The 23,685-nt window shown below is 33.3% G+C and overlaps 5 protein-coding genes across 5 annotated transcripts; 2 read left to right on the top strand and 3 right to left on the bottom strand.

Moving 5' to 3' along the window:
* Positions 1-64: 64 nt before the first annotated feature.
* On the top strand, positions 65-3,022 carry LOC139099022 (probable 4-coumarate--CoA ligase 3). The gene is made up of 2 exons (XM_070651415.1): positions 65-1,465; positions 1,532-3,022. The coding sequence occupies exons 1-2, from the start codon at positions 924-926 to the stop codon at positions 2,610-2,612; spliced, it is 1,623 nt and encodes a 540-aa protein (XP_070507516.1). The 5' UTR covers positions 65-923; the 3' UTR covers positions 2,613-3,022.
* Positions 3,023-7,419: 4,397 nt separating this feature from the next.
* On the bottom strand, positions 7,420-9,349 carry LOC139099021 (uncharacterized). Its single transcript, XM_070651414.1, has 2 exons — positions 8,802-9,349; positions 7,420-8,512 (listed from the first exon to the last, which is right to left on the bottom strand). Exons 1-2 carry the CDS (start codon positions 9,341-9,343, stop codon positions 7,426-7,428), a joined length of 1,629 nt encoding a protein of 542 aa, XP_070507515.1. The 5' UTR covers positions 9,344-9,349; the 3' UTR covers positions 7,420-7,425.
* A 392-nt stretch (positions 9,350-9,741) lies between these two features.
* Positions 9,742-11,668, bottom strand: LOC139099025 (probable 4-coumarate--CoA ligase 3). The gene is made up of 2 exons (XM_070651418.1): positions 11,127-11,668; positions 9,742-11,060 (listed from the first exon to the last, which is right to left on the bottom strand). The coding sequence occupies exons 1-2, from the start codon at positions 11,666-11,668 to the stop codon at positions 9,974-9,976; spliced, it is 1,629 nt and encodes a 542-aa protein (XP_070507519.1). The 3' UTR covers positions 9,742-9,973.
* Positions 11,669-12,137: 469 nt separating this feature from the next.
* Positions 12,138-14,084, bottom strand: LOC139099020 (uncharacterized). Its single transcript, XM_070651412.1, has 2 exons — positions 13,462-14,084; positions 12,138-13,254 (listed from the first exon to the last, which is right to left on the bottom strand). Exons 1-2 carry the CDS (start codon positions 14,001-14,003, stop codon positions 12,168-12,170), a joined length of 1,629 nt encoding a protein of 542 aa, XP_070507513.1. The 5' UTR covers positions 14,004-14,084; the 3' UTR covers positions 12,138-12,167.
* Positions 14,085-18,089: 4,005 nt separating this feature from the next.
* LOC139099018 (uncharacterized) lies at positions 18,090-22,102 on the top strand. Its single transcript, XM_070651410.1, has 3 exons — positions 18,090-18,180; positions 18,451-18,852; positions 18,906-22,102. Exons 1-3 carry the CDS (start codon positions 18,090-18,092, stop codon positions 22,100-22,102), a joined length of 3,690 nt encoding a protein of 1,229 aa, XP_070507511.1.
* The last annotated feature ends 1,583 nt before the right edge of the window (positions 22,103-23,685 follow it).

The raw sequence follows: 23,685 nt of genomic DNA, 5'->3' as shown, positions 1-23,685 counted from the left end.
CAATTTTGGCTCAGATTTGCTCAGTTTTTGCTCACATTTAGCCAATTTTGGATCGGATTTGATCAATTTTGATTCAAATTCTAGCAACTTCCTCTCAATTTACTCAAAATATCTAAATTCCATAAAATAAACTCAAATACATTTTCAACTCGTATCCTCATTTGTGTTTGTTGGTTTTCTCTTTCTCCCATTCCCTTTTGTGTCTGTATATTCAGTCTCAAACTCGTAACATAACGAGCTAAATTACTTTAATGAATGTGGGAGATGAAAATTGTTAGAGGGAAAATTTTAATCAAGAGCTTTTTTTCAAAATGCCACTGTAGATTTTTCTTCTTTTTGTTTTTGGTCGATTAAGTGGGAAGCTTAAGACTAATTTAAGCTGATTGGCTGAAAAAATTTTATTTTTGTAAACGTGATTGAATGAGTGGATTTTAAAGATTGAATTTAGAGTTGAAGTGAAGTGTTTTTTGGGTAATTTTTCATATGGCGGGGCTTCACATGCTTATATGCTGTCAGGGATGCAGTCAGAAGTTTAATACGGAGAGGAAGGAGGGACTGGTTTTAAACTCGAAAATCTTAGAACAGAGGAATTGTTTCCAAAATGTGTAGATCGGCTACTAAAACCCATTCCTACCTCCTGAATACACCTTTGTATACTGATAAAGAATGTTGAGATTTCTGAGAATTTTGCGTTAAAAAAGATGCACGTTTTCGTGATAAAATTATAAGTGTTAATAATCAACAGCAATTAAAAAGGCATTTACTTATCAAATACTTGAGATTCGTGTGATTTCCGCCAGTTTTTACTGAAAATAGAATTAAAATTATCAGTACTTGACCTAATGTAACAGTTCAATTTTCCATTCAGTTTTTTAACTGCTTTCAACTAACTAGGTTCGAAAGCTTTAATCCTCCAATTTAAGATGAACAGCAAGTTCTGCACATACGATCCAGTCACGAAAATCTGGAGTGGACGAAAACGTCAACAAATTTACAATACTGATGCAAATGCTGGCTATTTGTTCCTACAAAAACTCATTCAGACACCCAAAAATATCTACCAAATTTCTGATGACACTGGAGTGGAACTGACTTGTGCTGATGTTTATGAACGATCGCTGAAATTTGCCAACTTTTTCACTCAAATGAACCTCAAACAAGGTGATGTTGTTGGACTGATTGCATCAAATAGTGAAAATATAGTTCCAATAATCTTTGGATGCCTTGTGATTGGAGTTGCTGTAAATCCACTATCAATTGTCATGGGTGTTGAGGATATTGTGCATATGTGGAGTAAAACAAAGCCGAAAGTGATTTTTAGTGATGGAAAAATTGTGGAAACTGTGAAAAGTGCTGTGGACAAAATGGAATTAGATGCTAAAATTTATACCATGATTGACAAAGTTGAAGGATTTGGATTTGCTAATGAAATTCTGGATGAATATATTGACGTGGAAAGCTATGAGTAAGTTTATAAAATTTAAGGCGGGAGTGACTAACAATAATTAACATACTGTATATTAATCAACAGATTCCCAGATCTTCCAAACATTTCATCCACAATAGCAATGATTAGCTGCTCATCAGGCACAACAAGCTCTCCAAAAGGTATCTGCAAGTCACATAAGCAAATAATCGCTAATTCATTTCTAATATGGGAAAGAAATCTTAACGAATCAGACATCCTTTTCAATAGTTCCCAATCATATTGGGCAAGTCATTTGGTATTTTGCATTTATGGTGCTTTATACAATATTCCTTTAATTATTACATCGCAGCCGGTCACACCAGAGCTATGGATTGACATTGTCGATCGTTATAAAATCACTGCTGTTATGGTAGCTCCTAGGATTTGTGCTAGCATTCTTAATAGTGACAAACTTAAGAAACTGGAAAGTGTCAGAACTGTTATAGTTGGTGGCAGTGTCTTTACAACAAAATTAATTAGAGATTTTGCAGAAATTATTCCAAATGGAAGAATCATAACTGGATATGGCTCTACTGAAGCCGATACTATTTCCATATCAAGTAAATATGAGGACGGATTAGTCCGCAGTTCTGGATATCCATACTACAACACTGATGTTAAAATTGTTAGTGAAGACGGTACAGCTTTATGTCCGAATGAAATTGGTGAAATTTATTGCAAAAAGTTATTTCCATTTTTGGGCTATTTTAACGATTTTGAAAGCACCGCTGAAAGCCATGATAGTTCAGGGTTCTTAAGAACTGGTGATGCAGGTTATTTTGATGAATCTGGAAGAATTTACATCATCGACCGCATTAAGCACATGATTAAATCCATCGGATCCTACAAAGTGACTCCAATAGAAATCGAAAGCATCATCAATGAGATCGACGGAGTCATCCAGAGCTGTGTTGTTGGAGTTTTTGATGAAGAAGTTTTTTATGACAAAATTAATGCATTTGTGATCAAAGATCAGGCGCGCGATGACTTGACTGAAGAATTTATTGTCAATTTTGTAAATGGAAAAGTCATCGATGAGAAGAAAATTTCAGGCGGGGTTTATTTTATTGACAGATTTCCAATGACACCATCTGGAAAGGTTTTGAATCGAGAATTGAAGAAAATAGCGGTTGGAATAAGTTAATTAGTTGAGTTGTTGTATTTGAAAGAACTTTGACGTTTATTCACTAATTCAAGTTGTTTAAGGCATTTTTGAAAAAATAATAATGCTTATTGCTTCATTTAAATTAGATGATTGGGTGAGACCTGAAATCTTAGCATAGGCATCGTAAAGAAGGAATTTTAAGTTTTAATTCCGTGCGATTGATTACTTGTTTCTAAGCAATTGCTGATCATTGTTCCAAAAATACACTTAAATCCCTCAATCAAATACGAGAATATTCAACATTTATTTAAACAAATTACCTTCAACGTGGAATCACTGATGATGTCTCATCACATCGATTCTATCTACAGTTAATCATAAAACATAAATCAAAGATATCACTAATTCACACAATCTGTAGATAATTCTATATAAATGTAAACTATTGATAAAAGCATCAAATAAACTTCAAAATTTAATGACATAGCTATTATCATGAGCATCAATCATTATGTCTATCATTTCAGACTAACCTTCACCACCTTCCTACTGAAACTTTTCAAAATAGATTCTAAATTGCTTCCGTATAGGTTTAGAATATAACCTACACTTTGCAGGGCATAAAAGCATTAAAGCACCCATTATAGCTCATTTTTGATGGGATTGTCCTCTAGTTTATTATTCATTATAAAACTTGTCTTCATACACGACCTAAAAAACAGAAAATAAAGAACTTAATTCAAACGACTTCATTTTCCCATTTTAGACAAATCCAATAAAGCTTTTCATTCATGTTGCCTTCACATTCAGCATTTCCAAAAAAAAGAACAACTTTTTTTTCTATTCACGCTCAATTGAATTCATTAAAATTAAATTAATTTAAAAGTGGCAGTGAGGCAGGCACAAACAAGGCACATGAAAATGATGGCAACAATATTTTTCTCATTGTGATGCCAAAAAATGTCCCCAAAAAAAGAATTCAGTCTTTGTCCTTAGTCACCGAAAAACAAAAATTGAAGATGCTGAATGAAAATTTCCTTCCCATTTGCACTTGAAATTATAACCGCAAGGCATTGGCTCAATGATGCGTTAAGCCACTCCAACTAGAGCATGCACTGAGAAAAAAAAAGCCATTGAATATTTTCTCATGTCAAACAATTCAATGACGCCAGACAGCTTCAACCGTTGATGGTTTGGTTGATGAAAATGAGGCAGCAAAGCAATTTAGGAATGGCAATTGTGGCATAATTTTCATCTCTTGTGGCAGCAGCCGACTGAAAAGTCGATGGATTATTATGCATCATTTAAAAATTATGAAAATTGCCAGCAATTTATGTGCATGAGATGCTTTGTTTTTGAGGCGCATTTTTACGTGTTTGTTGAGTGTCTTGGAAGATTATAAACTTATTTTCCTGTTTATGGTGATGCAATCTTTCGCATCATTGAAGCAAAAAGTCACCTTCATGTAGCAAATATTCGCATCATTGAAACCAAATTCCGCATCTTTGAAGCTGAATTCGATATCTTTCAAGCAAATGTTTGCCATTTTGAAGCAAAAATTTGCATCTTCGAAGCAAAAATTCGCATCTTAGAAGCAAAATTCTGCGTCTTTGAAGCGAAACCTCGCATCTTTTTGCCAAACATTCAAATTTTTTAAGAATTCTCATTTTATGTTCCTTATATCTTTACAGTTGAGATGGTCTGAGGAGAATAAATGCCAGATATGCTTATGGCATTAAAATATTTTCCATCTTCTTTGTCCTCCACCGTCTCATTCTTCTGCGTTCATTTTTTTTTTATTCATTTTTGAATATGGCAATAAAATATGAAAAGAACTGAAAAAGAACATTTAGGGGAGGAAAATGAAATGGCAATGAATTCTTTTCTTTCTGTGTGCATTTATACTTGCTGCTCCTTCTGCTTTTTTTACTACAAATTTCACTCAAATGCATAAAAAAAAAGTTGTACAAAACAGCATGAATCGATGGCTTATCATGAGAATTGAAAGTCTGCGATCTCTCAGAATATTTTTTTGATTGCTGCTCTTTTTATCCATTTGAATTATTAGCTTGCGGGTTCTCAAGGCATTTAAAGAGCTAAAAAAAAGTTGATATGCAATTAAAAGTTGGCAGAATTGAGCTGCTCAAAATATGTCCTTGAGGGTGATTTTGAGACAAAAAATTGTTCAGTCTGCGGAGACTCAATTGTCTCAAATATTGCTATACTAAAAAGGTTCATTGAACCACAAAACTTTATAAATTTCCAATTTAAATAAATTTTCATCTTTATTCACAAAAAGGCCTTAACTCATTCCTTATCAGTACAATACAATCTGAGATATTTTGTATGAAAACATTAACACAAAATGTACCACAAGATTGCATTCATTTAAGCTTCAATTCATTCGCATCATAAACAACAACGACAAGTTAAAGCTTAATTTTCACATTCTACATTTAATCAATCTCTATCTCCATCTTACTCACTTGAGTATTGCATACATGTTTAGGGGTTTTTTTTGGGTGTACGCAGCAAAAGTTTGCATTTTTGAAGCTGAATTTTGTATCTTTGAAGCAAAAGATTTGGGAATGCAAAGGGTAGTGACGCGTAATACAGGTGTAAAACGCCCTTCAGCCTATCCTACTCAAGTACCTACTTCCACCTCCCCGTGGTGCATCCCTGGCTATGCCAATCCGCTCAAGCGGTGCGGTACTAACGGAGCAGGTTAGTTTGAGCGTGAGGCCTAACGAGCCCACCCTCGTTAAAAAATGTAAAGCCACGAAACGTTATAAGAATATTCAACGGACAGATTTAGCTGTCTACAAAAATTCTTTATACGCGGCTATGGGCCCCCGTGCGCCTCAGCCAAGGAAGTAAGTATGTAAGAAGCAAAAGCATGAATCTTTGAAGCAAATGCATCATAAGCAGATCTTTCGTGATGACCACTTTTGCATTTTGAAGAAGATAGTTTTGAATTTCAAAACTCAAAAAATCTCATTTTGTAAACTTTCTGCAACTTTTTAGGGGCCTTCATAGGTAACACTTAGGTAGTCCAATAATTCTCATATATGTAAGTTGTGAAGCAAAAGTCTAAAATACACAAATGTGCATCTCTGAGGAGAATGTTTGCATCCTCAATAAACAATTTTGAACAGAATATCCGTCAATCAACATGAAATCCCGTTCACAAGGCTCCTGTTTTTAACAAAATAGTCCACTTTTTTTCGACCCAAACTTTTTAAAATTGATATATTTTGCACAAAATCTAAACAATTTGCTCTCATTTAATGCTTAAAACATTTTCATTATATTAAACATAATTTAACGTGTGCCTTGTGTGGTGCATTCATAGATGTTTATATTCATCTGCTGATATTATTATAATAAACATACATTCTCATGACTAAATGAATGAATGAATGAACTGCAGATGTGGATGAATATGCAGACATATAGTAGAATTAGGAACCGAAAACCGTTTTTCAATATCTTTTAATTAAATATGAAACTTTTCAAGTCAAACAAAGAGTGAAAAAAACCATTTTTTTACCATTTTTCAACTTCAGCAGAACCGACCAAACAGCACCAAATGGATCGTTATGATGATTGGGGGTTCTGATGTTTTGGTAATATTGAGTTTGATATTGGGTTGATTGGAATGGGTTGTCATTGAGGTTCAGCATTAAGCAAATTTCTAGGATCGGTCATATATAGCCAAGATTAATTTGCAGCACTTTGACTTTACTTTCCTCAATCTAAGTAAATTCAAGAACCCCTAAGCTCACATCATCTACTTACCATTATCTCGTGCATAAAATCAGCTTTATGAGAAGAGTCTTACTCCTTTAAACTGCACATTCTCATACACACATCCAGTAAAAAACAGCATAAACACATGAACATAAACACTAATCATTATCATCATTATGATGCACAAGATTATGTTGGCTTCATCATTTTGAGCTCCTCTCAACCGTGAATGTGCGTGAAATTTCTTTTATTCATCCATTCAATGTTATGTTCTAGTTCCTTTTCAAAAATGATACAAGCTGATGGGAAATTTTGTTTATTTATTAAGTTTAAAAATCTGCAATGTCTGATTGACACATTATGGTCCACAGGGTGATGTTAAGGTTCTGTGCCTAAAAATGGTCCTATATCCATAAATTTTGAAATTAAAAATGCAATTTTTATCAAATTGATTCAATTTTTAATTCAAAAATGAAAATGATAAGAAGTAATTAACTAAAACCTGACACAACAAATATTAATCTCCTACTCAATTAGCCATTTGCGTCACATTGTTTACAGTACAGATATGATGTGTAATAAATAATACAAAAATATTGTCTTAGGTTAAGGCTTATCAAGAAATACGTTACAAGAGCTCAGAGTGCATATACAGGTGAATATTCGTGTCTAGTCCAAATATCGCAGGATGGTAAAATTCCACTTTAAAGTCGCCTTCACTTAAGAAAAAAGAAAATTTAGAACTCCAGTAGAGATAGCTTTTTGAAATTTTTGAGTTCGAATACCTGCCAACACATGCCTAAATAGTGACTGACTATTTTTCACAATTTTATTATTACTAACTCAAATAGCCAGCATTTTCGTAAGTATTGTTAATTTGTTGACGATTTTGTCCACTGCAGATTTTATTAACTGGATCGTATGTGCAGAACTTGCTGTTTATGATAGGATTAAGGATTGTACAAATAAACCGCTCAAACAGAGTTGTAGAGTTAAACTAAATAAAAATGTTGACCAAAATTGACATTTATTTAAATTCAAAATATGTACAGACAGTTGATAAGTAAATCGGTTGTTAATAACATTTTCAGCCAAAGGATTCTCAAATTTTGTTCAGTGCACTTGCCATTTTCTTCAGTTCCCGGTTCAAAACCTTTCCAGATGGTGTCATTGGGAATTTATCCACAAAATGAACCCCACCTGAAATTTTCTTTTCATCGATGACTTTTCCATTCACAAAATTGACAATAAATTCCTCTGTCAAGTCTTCTCGTGTCTGGTCCTTAATCACAAATGCATGAATTTTATCATAAAAAACTTCTTCGTCAAAAACTCCAACAACACAACTCTGGATGACTCCATCGATCTCATTGATGATGCTTTCAATTTCTGTTGGAGTGACTTTGTAGGATCCAACTGATTTAATCATGTTCTTGATACGGTCTTTAACGTAACATCGACCAGCATTGTCAAAATATCCAAAATCACCAGATTTTACAAAACCAGATGAATCAAAACATTCTGCGTACATTTCAGGATCACCAAAATATCCCGAAAATGGAACTGCTGTTTTATAATAAATTTCACCAGCCTCATTTGGTCCCAAAGCTACTCCATTCTCATCAACAATCTTCATTTGGACATTGATGAATGGATATCCTGAACTAAGTCCAACATTACCTTCATCTTCAGATGGGATGACAATTGCATCAGCTTCTGTTAATCCATATCCAACATATGATTTTGCATTTGGAAAAACTTCAATCAAGTCTTTAAGTAATTTTTCAGTAAAGACACTTCCACCTAACATGTGGGACCTGACGCTGTTCATTTTCCTTATCTTCTTGTTAGCCAACAACAGTGAACAAAATCTTGGTGAACTAAACACAACCGTAACTTTATGTCGATCAACAATATCCATCCATAATTCAGGTGTAAGTGGTTGTGCTGTTATGACACTTGGAATGCTATATAGGACACTATAAATAGCAAAATTCATATGAAGTGTCCAATATGAAGGAAAACAATTAAACAGCATTCCAGGTTCCTTTTTGTTCTGATTCCAAAGAAGGAATGATTGAGAAATGATTAGTTTATGAGACTTACAGATGGCTTTAGGTGAATTTGTGGTACCCGATGAACAACTAATCATTGCAGTTGTTGAAGAAATGTTGGGAAGATCTGGAAAGCTGTAAAAAAAGGATGAAAATTAGTTAAAATCACAGCTCATGTTGCAAAACCTCGACTCATATAAAATAGATTCCGATTTAATGCAAGGAATGGACTTCGCGGTTGTTGCGGATGTACCAAAACAGCGCTATTTGGACATCGTTGGTTTTATCAAGGACATAGGCATTTTGTAAAGAATTTGAGATAGTACAACAGATCTTTCTAACAAGAAAGTCAAATTAATCCGGACCCAAAACAATGTGACTCTTCCTAACAAGAGTGCCTCCCGAAATACAAAATGTTACTCACTCATAGTTTTCCACATCAAAATCTTCATTCAGAATCTCATCAGCAAATCCAAATCCTTCAACTTCGTCAATCATTGTAATTATTTTAGCATCTAATTCCATTTTGTCCACAGCACTTTTCACAGTTTCAAAAATTTTTCCATCACTAAAAATAACTTTCGGCTTTGTTTTACTCCACATATGCACAATTTCATTAACACTCATGACAATTGACAATGGATTTACAGCAACTCCAATCACAAGACATCCAAAAATTATAGGAACTAAATTCTCACTATTTGATGCAATCAGTCCAACAACATCGCCTTGTTTGAGGTTCACTTGAGTGAAAAAGTTGGAAAATTTTAGCGATCGTTCATAAACATCAGCACAAGTCAGCTCCACTCCGGTATCATCAGAAATTTGGAAGATACTTTTGGGTGTTTGAATGAGTTTTTGGAGGAACAAATAACCAGCATTTGCATCAGTATTGTAAATTTGTTGACGCTTTCGTCCACTCCAGATTTTTGTGACTGGATCGTACGTGCAGAACTTGCTGTTCATTGTTGGATTTTAAACCTTTTATTAAGAGTTTTAATACTAAACTGAACTAAAACTTTATTTTGGGAATTCAAGTGGTTGATAAAAAATTAATCGCAAATTTTTTATTTTTAGAGACTTTAAGATCAGCAATTTTCAAAGTTTTTAGCACTTAAGGGGTCGATAGCTTATTGTATAATGCAGTAGTGGTTAACCTTTTTTGCGTCTATTGCCAACCGGTGACAATTTCATGATTCATTATATTATCTGTTTCTTAAAAAATAAGAGATCTTGACTAGACTGTTCAATTTGAGCTTCTGCTAGAAAAGACAGTACGTTCTTAGCTTCTGCTAAGAACAATCCTCCAAATAAATAGAGTTAAACTATATTTTATATTTATTTTTATTATACTGTACGGTATCATCAAGATGACGTTTTTGCGTCACAAGTTTGAGAAGAACTGAACTAGACGATAACATTATCAATATTGCCAATTCAAAATTTTCCTGATTTTGTCAGATAATTAATACAAGTGAAAGAAGAAAACAAACATTCCAAAGCATATCTAATCTAGTATTGTACCCAAGATGAAGGCACTCTATAATTTAGTCATTTAATAATTAGGGTTTTATTTAGAAATATTTACAATTTTTATCAGCATTTACTCAACGTTGCAGCTAGTTTCTTAAGTTCCCGATTCATAACCTTTCCAGTTGGTGTCATTGGAAATCTATCCACAAAATGGACCCCGCCTGAAATTTTCTTCTCTTCAATGACTTTTGCATTCACAAAATTAACAATAAACTCCTCTGTCAAGTCATCACGTGCCTGATCTTTAATCACAAATGCATGAATTTTGTCATAAAAAACTTCTTCGTCAAAAACTCCAACAACACAGCTCAGGATGACTCCGTCGATCTCGTTGATGATGCTCTCAATTTCTATTGGAGTCACTTTATAACAATTGATGGATTTGATCATGTGCTTAATTCGGTCAACGATGTAAATTCTTCCAGATTCATCAAAATATCCAGCATCACCAGTTTTAAAGAATCCCGAGCTATCAATACTTTCCGCAGTAATTTGAATATCATCAAAATAACCCAAAAATGGAAATGATTTTTTGCAATAAATTTCACCAACTTCATTCGGACCTAAAGCTATACCGTCTTCACTAACAATTTTAATATCAGTATTGTAGTATGGATATCCAGAACTGCGAATCAATCCGTCCTCATATTTATATGCCATAGAAATAGAATCTGCTTCCGTAGAGCCATATACAGGAACAACTTTTCCATTTGGTATAATTTCTGCAAAATCTCTAATTAATTTTGTTGTAAAGACACTTCCACCAACTAAAACAATCCTTGTACTTTCCAATTTCTTAAGTTTGCGACTATTAAGAATGCCATAACATACCATTGGAGCTACCATAACTAAAGTGATTTTATAACGGTCAACAATGTCAATCCATAGCTCTGGTGTGAATGGCTGTGATGTAATAACTATTGGAATATTGTATAAAACACCATAAACCAAGAATAATAAATGACTTGTCCAGTATGATTGGGAACAATTGAAAATGATGTCTGATTCGCTTGCTTTTTTGTTTGATATTAGAAACGAATCTGAGATGAGCTGTTTATGTGACTTGCAAATACCTTTTGAAGAGCTTGTTGTACCTGATGAGCAGTTTATTGTGGCTATTGTGGTTGACATGTTTGGAAGTTCTGGGAATCTGTTGATTAATAAATATTATGTTAATTATTGTTAACTACCCCCGCCTTAAACTTCATAAACTTACTTATAGCTATCAACATCAAAATCTCCATCCAGAATCTCATCAACATATCCAAATCCTTCAACTTTGTCAATCATGGTAAAAATTTTAGCATCCGATTCCATTTTGTCCACAGCAATTTTCACAGTTCCAACAATTTTTCCATCACTAAAAATCACTTTCGGTTTAGTTTTACTCCACATGTGCTCTATATCCTCAACAGTCATGACAATTGACAACGGATTTACAGCAACTCCAATTACAAGGCATCCAAAAATTATTGGAACTAGATTTTCACTATTTGATGCAATCAATCCAACAACATCACCTTGTTTGAGGTTTATTTGAGTGAAAAAGTTAGCAAATTTCAGCGATCGTTCATAGATATCAGCACAAGTCAATTCCACTCCATTATCATCAGAAATTTGACAAATATTTTTGGGTGTCTGAATGAGTTTTTGTAGGAACAAATAGCCAGCATTTGCATCAGCATTGTAAATTTGTTGACGCTTTCGTCCACTCCAGATTTTCGAGACAGGATCGTATGTGCAGAACTTGCTGTTCATTATTAGATTTCAATTTTTTAAACCTTTTATTAAGAGGTTTGATGCTAAACTGAACTAAAACTTTTTTGAAAATTCACGAGGTTGAAAAAAATTAATCGCAAAATTTTTTTGGGTTTTAGGATCAGGAATTTTCAAAATTTTTATCTCTTAAGACGTCATTAGCTTATTGCGCATGATGCAGAAGTGGTTAACCTTTTTTTGTGCCAAGACACATCATAGCTCTAGAAAAATTTTTAGCGGCACACCATATCCAGCAAAAAACTTCTTTTCAAGATAACGTTTTTGTGACGAAACCATATCGCGCAAGTTTGAGAAGCACTGAACTAGGCGATAACATTATCAATATTTCTAATTCAAAATTTTCCCAATTTTTTTAAAATAATTAATACAAGTGAAAGAAGAAAACAACAAAATTCCAGTACATATCTAATCAAGACGATCTAGATTTTAATCATTTAATAATTTGGATTTTATTTTGAGCTTTTTATAATTATTTTTATCAGCATTTAATCAACATTGCAGCTATTTTCTTAAGCTCCCGATTTAAAACCTTTCCTGATGGTGTCATTGGGAATTTATCCACAAAATGAACCCCACCTGTGATTTTCTTCTCCTCGATCACTTTCGCATTCACAAAATTAACAATAAACTCCTCTGTCAAGTCATCACGTGCCTGATCCTTAATCACAAATGCATAAATTTTGTCATAAAAAACTTCTTCATCAAAAACTCCAACAACACAACTCTGGATGACTCCGTCGATCTCATTGATGATGCTTTCAATTTCTATTGGAGTTACTTTATAAGAATTGATGGATTTGATCATGTGCTTAATGCGATCAATGATATAAATTCTTCCAGATTCATCAAAATATCCAGCATCACCAGTTCTTAAGAATCCTGAACTATCAAAACATTCTTTGTACTTTTCAGGATCACCAAAGTAGCTAGAAAAGTGAGTTTGAGTTTTGCAGTAAATTTCCCCAATTTTATTTGGTTCCAAGGCTGTTCCTGTCTCGTCACAAATTTTAGCCTGTACATTATAATGTAAATAACCTGAAGTCAATCCAATAGATCTTTCATCACCAGATGCTGTTGACACACGTCCAATTTCAGTCATTCCGTAACCAAATATGACTTTTCCATTTGGAATTATTTCTTGAAGATCCTGCATTAATTTTTCAGAGAAGACACTTCCGCCTGTTGAAAATATTCTGATGCTTTCCATTTTCCTCAGTTTCTTACTTCTTATAATTGATGCAGCAAATGCAATTGATGAGAACACAACTGTGACTTTGTGACGATCTACAATATCCATCCACAATTCTGGTGTAAGAGTTTCAGCTGTTATAACATTAGGAATATTATACAGAACTGAGAATGTTGTAAGTACCATATGAATGGTCCAATATGTCAAGCAACTGTTAAAAATGAGGTCAGTCTGTTTTAGGTTCTGATTAAAATATAGAAATGAGTGTTCAATTATTTGTTTATGTGACAAGCAAATGCCTTTGGGAGAACTTGTTGTGCCTGATGAGCAGCTAATGAGAGCAATGGTTGATGGAGTGTTTGGAAGGTCTGGAAATCTGTAAACAAAAGAATTGTGCCCGAATAGCACAAGTAAGTTAATCGATTTAAATCCAGCACCGAAGTGAGTTGTCATGCCAGTTAACCAGCATGTGCTTTTTGGAGTGGGTTGTTTTGAAATTATTTTAATGTGTCTTTGTTGGACTCAGGAGCTATACCTGAGATGACAAACCCTTAGGACTACACTAATCACTACTATTACTTACTCATAGCTTTCAACATCAAAATCTCGATTGAGAATATCCTCAACATATCCAAATCCTTCAACTTTGTCAATCATGGTATAAATTTTAGCATCTAATTCCATTTTGTCCACAGCACTTTTCACAGTTTCAATAATTTTTCCATCACTAAAAATCACTTTCGGTTTAGTTTTACTCCACATGTGCTCTATATCCTCAACACCCATAACAATTGATAGTGGATTTACAGCAACTCCAATCACAAGACATCCAAAAATTATCGGAACTAAATTTTCACTATTTGATGCAATCAGTCCAACAACATCGCCTTGTTTGAGGTTTATTTGAGTGAAAAAGTTGGCAAATTTCAGCGATCGTTCATAGACATCAGCACAAGTCAGTTCCACTCCGGTATCATCAGAAATTTGGAAGATATTTTTGGGTGTTTGAATGAGTTTTTGAAGGAACAAATAGCCAGCATTTGCATCAACATTGTAAATTTGTTGACGCTTTCGTCCACTCCAGATTTTATTTACTGGATCGTATGTGCAGAACTTGCTGTTCATTATGAATCAAAATTGGAAATTAAACTTCGATGTTGCTCGATTGAAATTCTAAACGATAATGCTAAAAACTCTTTAAACTCCTCAAGCGATGGCTTTTATATAAAATTCATCTTTTCAGTGTATTCAGGTGTCTAAAGACAACCATATGTTTTCTCATAATTCTATCTTCGTACATCCGTACACAAGCGTAAAATGACTGACTAAAGTATTCATGATTTTGTGTGCTTCTTAATATATAATAACACTTTGTAATGAGGTGATTGTACTGATAAGCTATCAAACTCTTTTATTTATATTTAGATGATGACAAAGAAGTCACTGCAGTATATTTTTATATTCAAGGTTGAAATCATTCAATGTTGTTGCAGTACTGTACTTTCTCAAATTGATAAAATATTGAAAAAATATGATTTATTATTTTTTTTTTCAAATTTTCTTTTTAAAGTTCAAATTCAGCTTCGGTTAAACTTCAAACTCAGTTATGGCTTAGCTTTAATCTCAGCTCTGGTTCAGCTTCGGTTGAACATCAAGCTTAACTTTAGTTTAGTTCAACTTGAAGCTCAGCTTGTTTTGCTTGTACAGCTTAGGTTCAAGTTCAGCTTTGACTCAAATGATTTCAGCTCAGCTTTGATTCAAAGCTCAGCTTCGGCTCAACTTCAAACTCAGATTTGGTTTGGCTTTAAGCTCAGCTTTGGTGCAGCTTCTCGGTTCAACATCAAGCTTAACAGTTTAGTTCCAGACTCAGCTTTTATTAGGCTTTAAGCTCAGCTTTGGTTTTGCTTGAGCCAGCTTGAAGCTCAGCTTAGGTTCAACTTCAAGTTCAGCATTGACTCAAATGATTCAAGCTCAGCTTTGGTTAAGTTTCGCAAAGCTTCGGTTCAACTTCAAATTCAGCTTCGGTTCAAGCTTAGTTTTAGTCCAGCTCCAAGCACAGCTTTGGTTCAACTTCAAGTACAGCTTTGACTCAAATGATTCCAGCTCAGCTTTGGTTCAGTTTTAAGCTAAGCTTCGGCACAACTTCAAGTTCAGTTTCGGTTCAAGCTTAGTTTTAGTTCAGCTCCAAGCACAGCTTTGGTTTAGCTTCAAGTACAGCTTTGACTCAGATGATTCCAGCTCAGCTTTGGTTAATTTTCAAGATAAGCTTCGGCACAACTTCAAGTTCAGTTTCGGTTCAAGCTTAGTTTTAGTTCAGCTCCAAGCACAGCTTTGGTTTAGCTTCGGTTCATCCTCAAGTACAGCATCAGTTCAGCTACAAGTTCATTTTCAGGTTTAGGTCCTCTAATTCACTTTCACCGTCTACCTTCCCCCCCATCCAGTACTCACATTTCATCTCATCATTAATAAATTTGACATGAAAAAATGCCATCAAAAGAATAACAAAAATGATGACTCATTTAGCATCCCATCCACACACAAAAATATTCCCTCATCATCTTCTTATTTGCTGTCTATAAACACCAAACATTGTGAAAAACACGACACCAAAAAGAAGAAGAAGAAAAAAAAATTTTTTTTTGAATGAAAATTAAGCAAACATTTTCATGCTCATCGCGTATCTGTCGTTTATGCCGCCGTGATAAAAAAGAATTTAAAAAAGGGGGGATGGAGAAAGAAGCAGCAGCAGCATCAGTAGTATCGGCAAAAAAAAGAGCTTCCTCAATTGCCCTGAATATTCATTTATGCGAGAAAGTTTAGATAATGATTCTGCAAATTATGGCAACAACACTCGTCGTCTTGATATTTGTTGCCATTTCTATCGTCTCATTCCACTGATGCGACTGCCGTTTTTCATGACATGACATCAAGAAGAAGCACAAAATGTGTCGCTTTGATGTCTTTTTTTTTCAGCTTCCTTCATTTATTGTCAAATGATGATAGTGAACAAGGAGGAATTTTTCTTCGTTCTTTTCTTTCATATTTTTTTTCTTTTTTTTGTATGACAAAGTAGAAATTGCTGTTCTCAATGGAATGGGACATATGGCAAGTGAATGAATGTTAATAAATGAATGGATGGAGTCAATTTTTATTTCGTTGATGATGATTCCTTGTGGGGAATTTTTAGCATTTTTCATCGGTGCATAAAGTTCAATAGAAGTTGAGTTTCAAGATAATAAGAAGTTCTTATTAAATATTGAGCTGAAGCTATCATTGCAGCTGTGGCTGTGGCTGAATTGAAATTGAATTTGAGGCTGAAATTAAGCTGAATTTAAAGCTGTTTTGTAGTTGAAAATATTACTGAACTCAAGTTTAGCCTAAGGCAGAACTGAAGCTAAGCTTGAGTCTGAACTGAAGATGAGCTTGAAGCTGAATCGCTGCTGAGCTTGTGGCTAAGCTGAAGTTGAGCTTGAGGCTAATCTGGAGCTTAGCTTGAAATTGAACAGAAGCTTGAGGCTGAGCAAGAGCTGAAAATATGACTGAACTGAAGCTGAACTAAGGATGAGCATGAGGCTGAACAGATTCTGAGCTTGAGACTAAACTGACGTTAAGCTGGAGCTGAGGTTTGGGCTGGACTGAAGCTAAGCTTGTGGTTGATCTGGATCTAAAAATAAGACTGAATTGTTGAACTAAAGAATGAGGCTGAACCAATGCTAAGCTTGAACTGAATATTAGAGCTGGAGCTGAGCTTTATGCTAAACTGGAGGTGAAAATATGACTGAATTTCAGTTGAGCTTGAAGCTGAGATAAATTAGAAAATATAGGTGAATTGAAGCTTAGTTTAAGGCTAATCTGCGGCTGAGAATGAGTTTTAACTCAAACTTAGCTCAATTCAGAACAAAAGCAAAGTTTCACGCCAAACTTTCTAACAAAATCACCTTAAGCACATCCTAGGTGCACATGAGAATAAAAAAGATCTTGAAAGTTAATGCTGAGTTGCAAAAATAATAGTAAATTGAACAGAGCTCCACAGTAGGAGAAATTTTCACATAGAGCATCTTGCTGATATTCCTATTGCCTCGAATGATGTACATTTAAATTGATGGAGGTAAAAAAAGAAGAAAAAAATTAGAGCGTGAGAAATTTCACAATCAATATTAATGTTCATTTTTTGTCTTATTTTCTTTCGTTTTAGTTTCTTCTCATGTTACTTTTATTCATCATCACTTTAGTTTTCTTTATTGATCTTGTTGTTAGAATTCTTGAGAATTTTATAAGATTTTTTTTTGCAATTCATCGTTGTGAATTTGTTTGAATTGTTGTCGAAATGAGGGAAAGTTCTTGAATATGACTAGATATTCTTTGAGATTGAGCCTGAATCGTTATTAATTTGGGAACGAATCATGAGTGATGTAGTTAGAATGAGAATAGAAAAGAGAGCTTTAAATTAATCGAAAAGGGTTTTTTTGAACGAATCTGGATGCGTTATTACTGACTTAATAATTAGAATGAGAGCTTATATTAATACCAAACCTAAGAACCTAAAGTTTTTAATTGGCTGCTACTGAAGCAACCTGGCACTTTTGAATAGGCTTTAGAATAACTGAGAACTCGATAGCTTGTGAATATGCATCTTACTTTCCGTGCAATAAAATCCGTAAATTTTACCATTCGACTACAAATATCGTCAATTCTTGCTGCTAGCTTCTTGCTAAAATAATTATGAGCAAAATACTGATCTACTTCTTACATACTTTAAGTCAGAAGTCATTTTATTCAACAGCTTGCCGCTAGCTTTTTGCTAAAATTGCAATTATCAGCAAAATACTGATCTATTTCTTACTGACCGTAGCACAACCTCACGGCGAGATGTCTATAAATCAGAAATTCAAAATATAACTTTAAAATTCAACAGCTTGTAGGAACAGTAAATCTCATATTATGTGAAATATTTAATATTATTTTAAAATAAATTTTAAAAAATTCAGAAAATAAATTAATAAAATTTCTAAATAGAAAAATTAATAATTTCATATTGTCAATTTTTGAGAGTCCAAGAAAAGATCATGGATCTCTAATCGTGCTGAGATTGATAAAAAAGAGCGTTTTAAAGAGAGGATCTTTTTGTCAAGAGAGAATCTGTTAGACAAATTAGTGTCATCGTTCTCGTCGTGTTAAGAAGATCCAAAAAAGAAGTTTTACTATTAAAAAATGGCAACAAACAATGAACCAAATTTAGGAAAGCCATTAAAAGCCATTAACAGTTTTAAGCGCTTAAATGTAATGAAGATGATTTATGGATGTAAGTTTAGTTGAAATTTGAAAAATATGAAGAAATCCGGATTTTGACTAGTTTTATGTGATCAAATTTTATTAAACAAAAAATTCTAAGAACCAAAATAAATTAGCGAACAGGTTTTGCAGCATCTGCAAAAAAAATCCATGACTGTTCTCTTATAACGTTCGAATAGTGATCACGTGGAGGATTAATATGTTATACATTCTAACATTTGTTATGCATTGTGATCGGCTATTCAAAAACTGCTAATTTTTAACTATTAAATTTTATCAGGTGATAATTTGGAGCTGTCAAACAAAAGTGCCCATGACATTATAAGTTCTTTAACGATTTTGGAATGCAAAAACATCAAAAAAGCAATTGATCATTTTAGTTCGACTGATCTTCAACATGAGATGCAAAGTGGGCATGTCTTGCTACTCAGAATTCACATAGAAGAATGTTTTGATGACATAAGTCAAGATGATTTAGGGAAACTAAATGAAATATGCGAAAATAAGTCAATTGTGCTTGTATTGAAAGGAAATGACAATTTTTCAATTTATTGGAAGTCAAAGAATATTCAAAAGCTGCTGAATCTGAAGACCAACAATAACAATTATTATAAAAATAACGACCGTTTTCCTGAATTTATAATCAACTTCTTGAGTCGATCATTGAGTGATGGTGAAATTGGTAAGCATTAATATACTTTACTGTCTTGTGTATCTTATTTTAATTTTTATCAGGTTTACAAAAGCACTGGCTAGAGCACTCGAACGGATATGACGTCGACATTCATCTGCTTGCTGATTCTCGAGACTTAAACTTACTCCTTATTGCTGCTGAATTTGGAAATGCTGAAATTGTCAAAATCCTGTTAAACTGTGGTTTCAATACCACAGCAGATGATGGAATTAGTGCTCAAGATTTGGCATGGAAAAATCGACATTCTGATGTTCTTCTTGTCTTAGCACAAGCAAATTTGTTGTATCCTGATGGAATTGACATCAAACAACTATCAAATGACTTCAAGTATTTCTACAAGACAACTAATGATCTACACACAGCAATTATTGACAAAAATGAAGTGGAAGTAGAAGCAATTTTAAACTTTCATGAACGTTTAGAATTTTATTTCGATTTATCGAACAAATCTGCAGCAAGAGTTACCGTGGATATAAAAGCTTTTAATATTTACGAAATTTTTCTGATCCACGAGGTTTTCTTAGCACCACATGAATATCAGCAAGGAATTTTCGATGATTTAGATTATGATGAACAAAGAATCATCAGAGAACTTCACAATAAGCATTCAAAAGACCTCCCGGACAAGCACATCAACATCCTAATGACTCACTCAGTTATTAGTCATGATGTACCAGATGCACAAGGCAAACTGAAGTATGTATATAATGCATACAAGCAAATGAGTCAAGATCCGCGACTTAATACAATCCTCAAAATTGTCGCAGCATCCAAAGAAACCAGAATAATTTATGATTTTAATCGTGACGCAGTAAATATCGCAGATCCAACAACAAGTGACAATACTGAAGGTGTCTTTTATACAATGGGTAGAATCTACATTGGCGCACGGCAACTGCTTGATAAGAGCACACAAAGTCAAGCTATTGGTACTTTGGCACATGAGTTATGTCACTATGCAATCAATTTGAAATATTGCAATCTGGCGATGCCATACAAAAGCAATGATAACCAAACCATGCAAGAATTTCAAGAAATCAATAAGAATTGTCAAAAGGAAAAAGGAAAGGAAGCAATTATTGATTTAGTATATGAATGCTATCCTGTAACAATGCATCATGCTGAGCTTATCGTTCGACCAGCGCACTTGATTGCTTTATATCAAAACCAACCTGATAAGTTAATTGAAATATCTGAAATATTTCCAGATTTATTTAAATTTTTTGATAGAATTGTAAACGACATGGAAAATAGTTTGAAGGAAATTGAGGAACGTGAAAAATTAGAAAATGAGAAAAAAGATAAGAAAATATCGAGGCTTAGACGGAGATTTATTATTACAATGATATTTGGCATAATTATGACATTATTAGCTGCTGTCTTGTTTTTTAACCCTGAATTTGTACAACATCTTGCAAGAATCATAACAGGAAATGAATTTAATTTCAATCAGCTAAACATAAATCAAGTCCATAAAATCAAGAATGCTCTTGTAAACTACAAAAATATTGAGATTAGGTTAAACGACTTGTTCCTAGACAATTCCTCAGCTTACAATAACCTGACATCAGATCACATTTCAATGATTCTCGATGATAAACCCTTAATACTCAGTGATTCTCAGTTCCTGTATATAAATCAAATGATTCGTCTTGACTGGGATAATTTGGCGTTAAAATTAAAACAAAAATTTTTATCCTCAAATTTTACATTTCAAAATGAAAGTTTAAAGTTTGAAAAATTGACAGAAATAAGTCCGCATCTGAGTCAGGATGTCTTTAAATTATTAACTTCTAAGAATATTGTGGATGTGCTGGATGGGAAAGTAATTCGAGTTGGGAATGTGATTGCGGATAAGATTGATTATTACATTGAACGGAGATTTGTGATCGCAAATGACCAGTCACTGATAGGTACAAATAGCCAAAGAAATCAAAGTTCCAAAAGTACAGAAGAAATCATTCAAGAGACTTTAACTGATAAGATCTTTATTCTTGATTCACAGATTGGTTCTGGAAAAACTGTAATTTTTAAAAAAATAACGGAAAAAATTAAAGCAAAATTGCAATATCGTTGGGTTTCCTATATAGAACTTGAAAGAATGACAGAAATTTTAAATTCGTATCAGGAATTGCAAACATTCAGCAATATACCAGACAAAATTTTGAACAAATCGTCAAAGCAGTCACTTGGTAATAGCGAACAATGTTCAGAATATTATGAGCATTCCTTATTTTCGAAAGAAAATAAAGATCACGATCAGATGATCAAAAGTCTAGTTGAGTTTATTGAAAAAGTCATCGGAATAGATCCAAAAAATGAGTTTGAGAAGCAAATTTTTGAAATACTTTTTAAGTCAGGAAAGGTCATAATTCTTTGGGATAATGACCGAATTTCAGCTGAAAATAGAAAAATGATGATCAATGTGTTCAATCTAATATTCCAACTTACCGGTAATGTTCAGTTCATATCAAGTTTGCCATTATTTATCAATCAACTAAGGAAATCATTAAATTCTAAAATTTATCAACCAGCTCCATTTAACGAGTCAGAACAAAAAGAATTTTTCCGAGGATTCTTCAAATTACAAAATTTTTCAAATGAAAAAATTGAAATTTTCACTCAAGATGCATTTAACATCTCAAAAACATTGCAACTTGACAGTCCAACAATGCAGAAATTTATAGCTCAGAACTATGAATGTGACAAGCTTTACATAAATCCAAATTTTTATAGAATTTGTGAAAAATTTGTGAATAGTACTGCGAAAACTTGGAGGAATCAAAGCATCACCAATTTTGATGTGATTCAATTGTATCAAAGAATAGCTTTCGAAAAAGAATTTCAACGCAATTTAAGACTAAAATCAACTAATTCAATTCTTGAGAGCTTTAGTAGATTGCAAATTTTAAAAGTCAAAAGTCCAAAGATTCTTACAATCGAGGAAATTGCAAAAATGGGAATTGTAAGTTTTAGAAGTGAAACTGACTACAAATTTCTACAACCAACCATGGCTGACTTCTTTTTTGCACAATATTTCATTAACAATTTATATTATAAAGATGCTTATCATTATTCAGTTGAATCGCATATCCCGTTAGTTTATGAGGTATTCTGGCATATCCTTAAATACTATGATCGAAGTAAAATGGTTGTAACATTTATTGATCATTTTAAAATGACAGAAAACATTGAAAATGCGGAATTTGATGACTTTTTTAAAAGATATCGAGGTTAGGAGACTAATAACGTAACTCTCTAAGGGAAAAAGGGAGTAGGGAAGTTAAAATTTGGTTAAGACTCAAGTGAAACTTACGCAATAAGTGAAGAATCCTTTTAAAAAATTTAAAATAAATTACAATAGAAACTTTAAAATTATTTTTAAGAAACCTTTTATTAATTATTAAGTAATTTAAAAAGAATAATAAAAAATACTTTTTCTGAGATTATAAACAGAACCAATTAGGCTTTTCGATTTTGACTTTTCAGATGTGCAAGAGATCACATGGCCGACCTAAGATTCTTGGTTGAATTCAGCTTTTGATAGAGTTAATTGAATTATATTCAGAATTGGGTATTGGCAAACGATAGCTTGCGACAGAGTTAAGCGATATAATTGGAGAACAATTGATCTATTCGGTCAACAAAGCAAATAACCCGAAAAGCACAAGTTGGATGATCGATCCACAATTCGAAATTAATCTGACTTGGAACCTGAATTAGATCGAAACCGGCTCCAAGTCAGAGTCATGTCAGCTTGAGATTTAGACTGAATCTAGGACTAAGTCAAAGTTATGCCGGCTTTTGGTCAAATGTTTGATGGACTAATCAATTTGTGCTATTCAGATAAGTAATTAAGTTATCTATTTGAAGCATTTGTGGTTAACATTAAGCCACATGCCATCAAAATTTCACCACTTTTGGTGACAACCCTTCACGAGAATCTCTCAATTGAGAGCTATAAATCCTCTCAATTTTACAATCTAAACATCAAAAGCATGAAACAATTCAAAATATGAACCCCAAAACATCAAAATTTCCACGAAAACTGAAACATTTTCCATCCTCAAACACACACACACACACACATGCACACTTTCTCTTATTTCACTTTTCGTTTCATTTTTCACATTCCAACAGAGAAAGTTTTCCCTCTTTTCACCGAATACATACTTTTTGTTCTCATAAACACACATTATTGATGAGTTTATGTTATTTTCCTACACAAATACACCCACAGCAGCACATGTGTGCATGAACATTTTTCAACATTCACAGTTTAAGAAAGAAAAACATCAAAAATGTGGATGAAAATTTGCACAACAACAGCAAGAAAAAAGTTATTTTTTTCAATGTGCGACTGCTTTACACACCCTGAAAAATGAAAAGGAAATTTTTGTATTTTTTTTTTTTCTTTTTCTCATCTGAGGACAGAAAGGAATTAACGGAAATTTTACACACATAGACACATGAGAGAATTGAATGGATGTGTACATAGAGATTAGGGAGATGAAGGTTGATTTGATGCTTGTGATGTTATTTTTTTGGAGAGGCTTAGAGGAGGTTTGGGATGAATTTGAAATTTCTTAAGGTTTTTAGGCAATTTTGGATTTTTTTCTAAAAAAACTAGGAATTTTTTGCTCAAATTTGGGATTTTGTGATTAAAACTGGAATTTTCTTGTCGAATTCAGGTAAAATTAGGATTTTTGTGATCTAAATTGGAACTATTCTGATCAATTTTGAAAGCTTTTGATTCAAATTGGAATTTTCTATCAAAATTTTGAATTTTTCCGATCAAACTTGAACCAAAATCTGACCATA

This window comes from Chironomus tepperi, unplaced genomic scaffold, assembly GCF_022539635.2.
Source record: "Chironomus tepperi strain 1889 unplaced genomic scaffold, CSIRO-AGI_Ctep_v1 contig_458, whole genome shotgun sequence".
NCBI classification, from domain to species: domain Eukaryota; kingdom Metazoa; phylum Arthropoda; class Insecta; order Diptera; family Chironomidae; genus Chironomus; species Chironomus tepperi.
Note: the sequence above shows the minus strand (reverse complement) of the source record. Positions and strands in the feature narration are given on the sequence as shown.

Excerpts from the sequence above, each read along its gene's own strand:
- LOC139099022 (XM_070651415.1), top strand. The coding sequence starts at position 924 with ATGAACAGCAAGTTCTGCACATACGATCCAGTCACGAAAATCTGGAGT. Across the intron at positions 1,466-1,531 it reads ATTGACGTGGAAAGCTATGA|ATTCCCAGATCTTCCAAACA; the intron begins GTAAGTTTATAA and ends ATTAATCAACAG.
- LOC139099021 (XM_070651414.1), bottom strand. The coding sequence starts at position 9,343 with ATGAACAGCAAGTTCTGCACGTACGATCCAGTCACAAAAATCTGGAGT. Across the intron at positions 8,513-8,801 it reads TTTGATGTGGAAAACTATGA|CTTTCCAGATCTTCCCAACA; the intron begins GTGAGTAACATT and ends CTTTTTTTACAG.
- LOC139099025 (XM_070651418.1), bottom strand. The coding sequence starts at position 11,668 with ATGAACAGCAAGTTCTGCACATACGATCCTGTCTCGAAAATCTGGAGT. Across the intron at positions 11,061-11,126 it reads TTTGATGTTGATAGCTATAA|ATTCCCAGAACTTCCAAACA; the intron begins GTAAGTTTATGA and ends ATTAATCAACAG.
- LOC139099020 (XM_070651412.1), bottom strand. The coding sequence starts at position 14,003 with ATGAACAGCAAGTTCTGCACATACGATCCAGTAAATAAAATCTGGAGT. Across the intron at positions 13,255-13,461 it reads TTTGATGTTGAAAGCTATGA|ATTTCCAGACCTTCCAAACA; the intron begins GTAAGTAATAGT and ends TTTTGTTTACAG.
- LOC139099018 (XM_070651410.1), top strand. The coding sequence starts at position 18,090 with ATGGCAACAAACAATGAACCAAATTTAGGAAAGCCATTAAAAGCCATT. Across the intron at positions 18,181-18,450 it reads AATGAAGATGATTTATGGAT|GTGATAATTTGGAGCTGTCA; the intron begins GTAAGTTTAGTT and ends AAATTTTATCAG. Across the intron at positions 18,853-18,905 it reads ATTGAGTGATGGTGAAATTG|GTTTACAAAAGCACTGGCTA; the intron begins GTAAGCATTAAT and ends AATTTTTATCAG.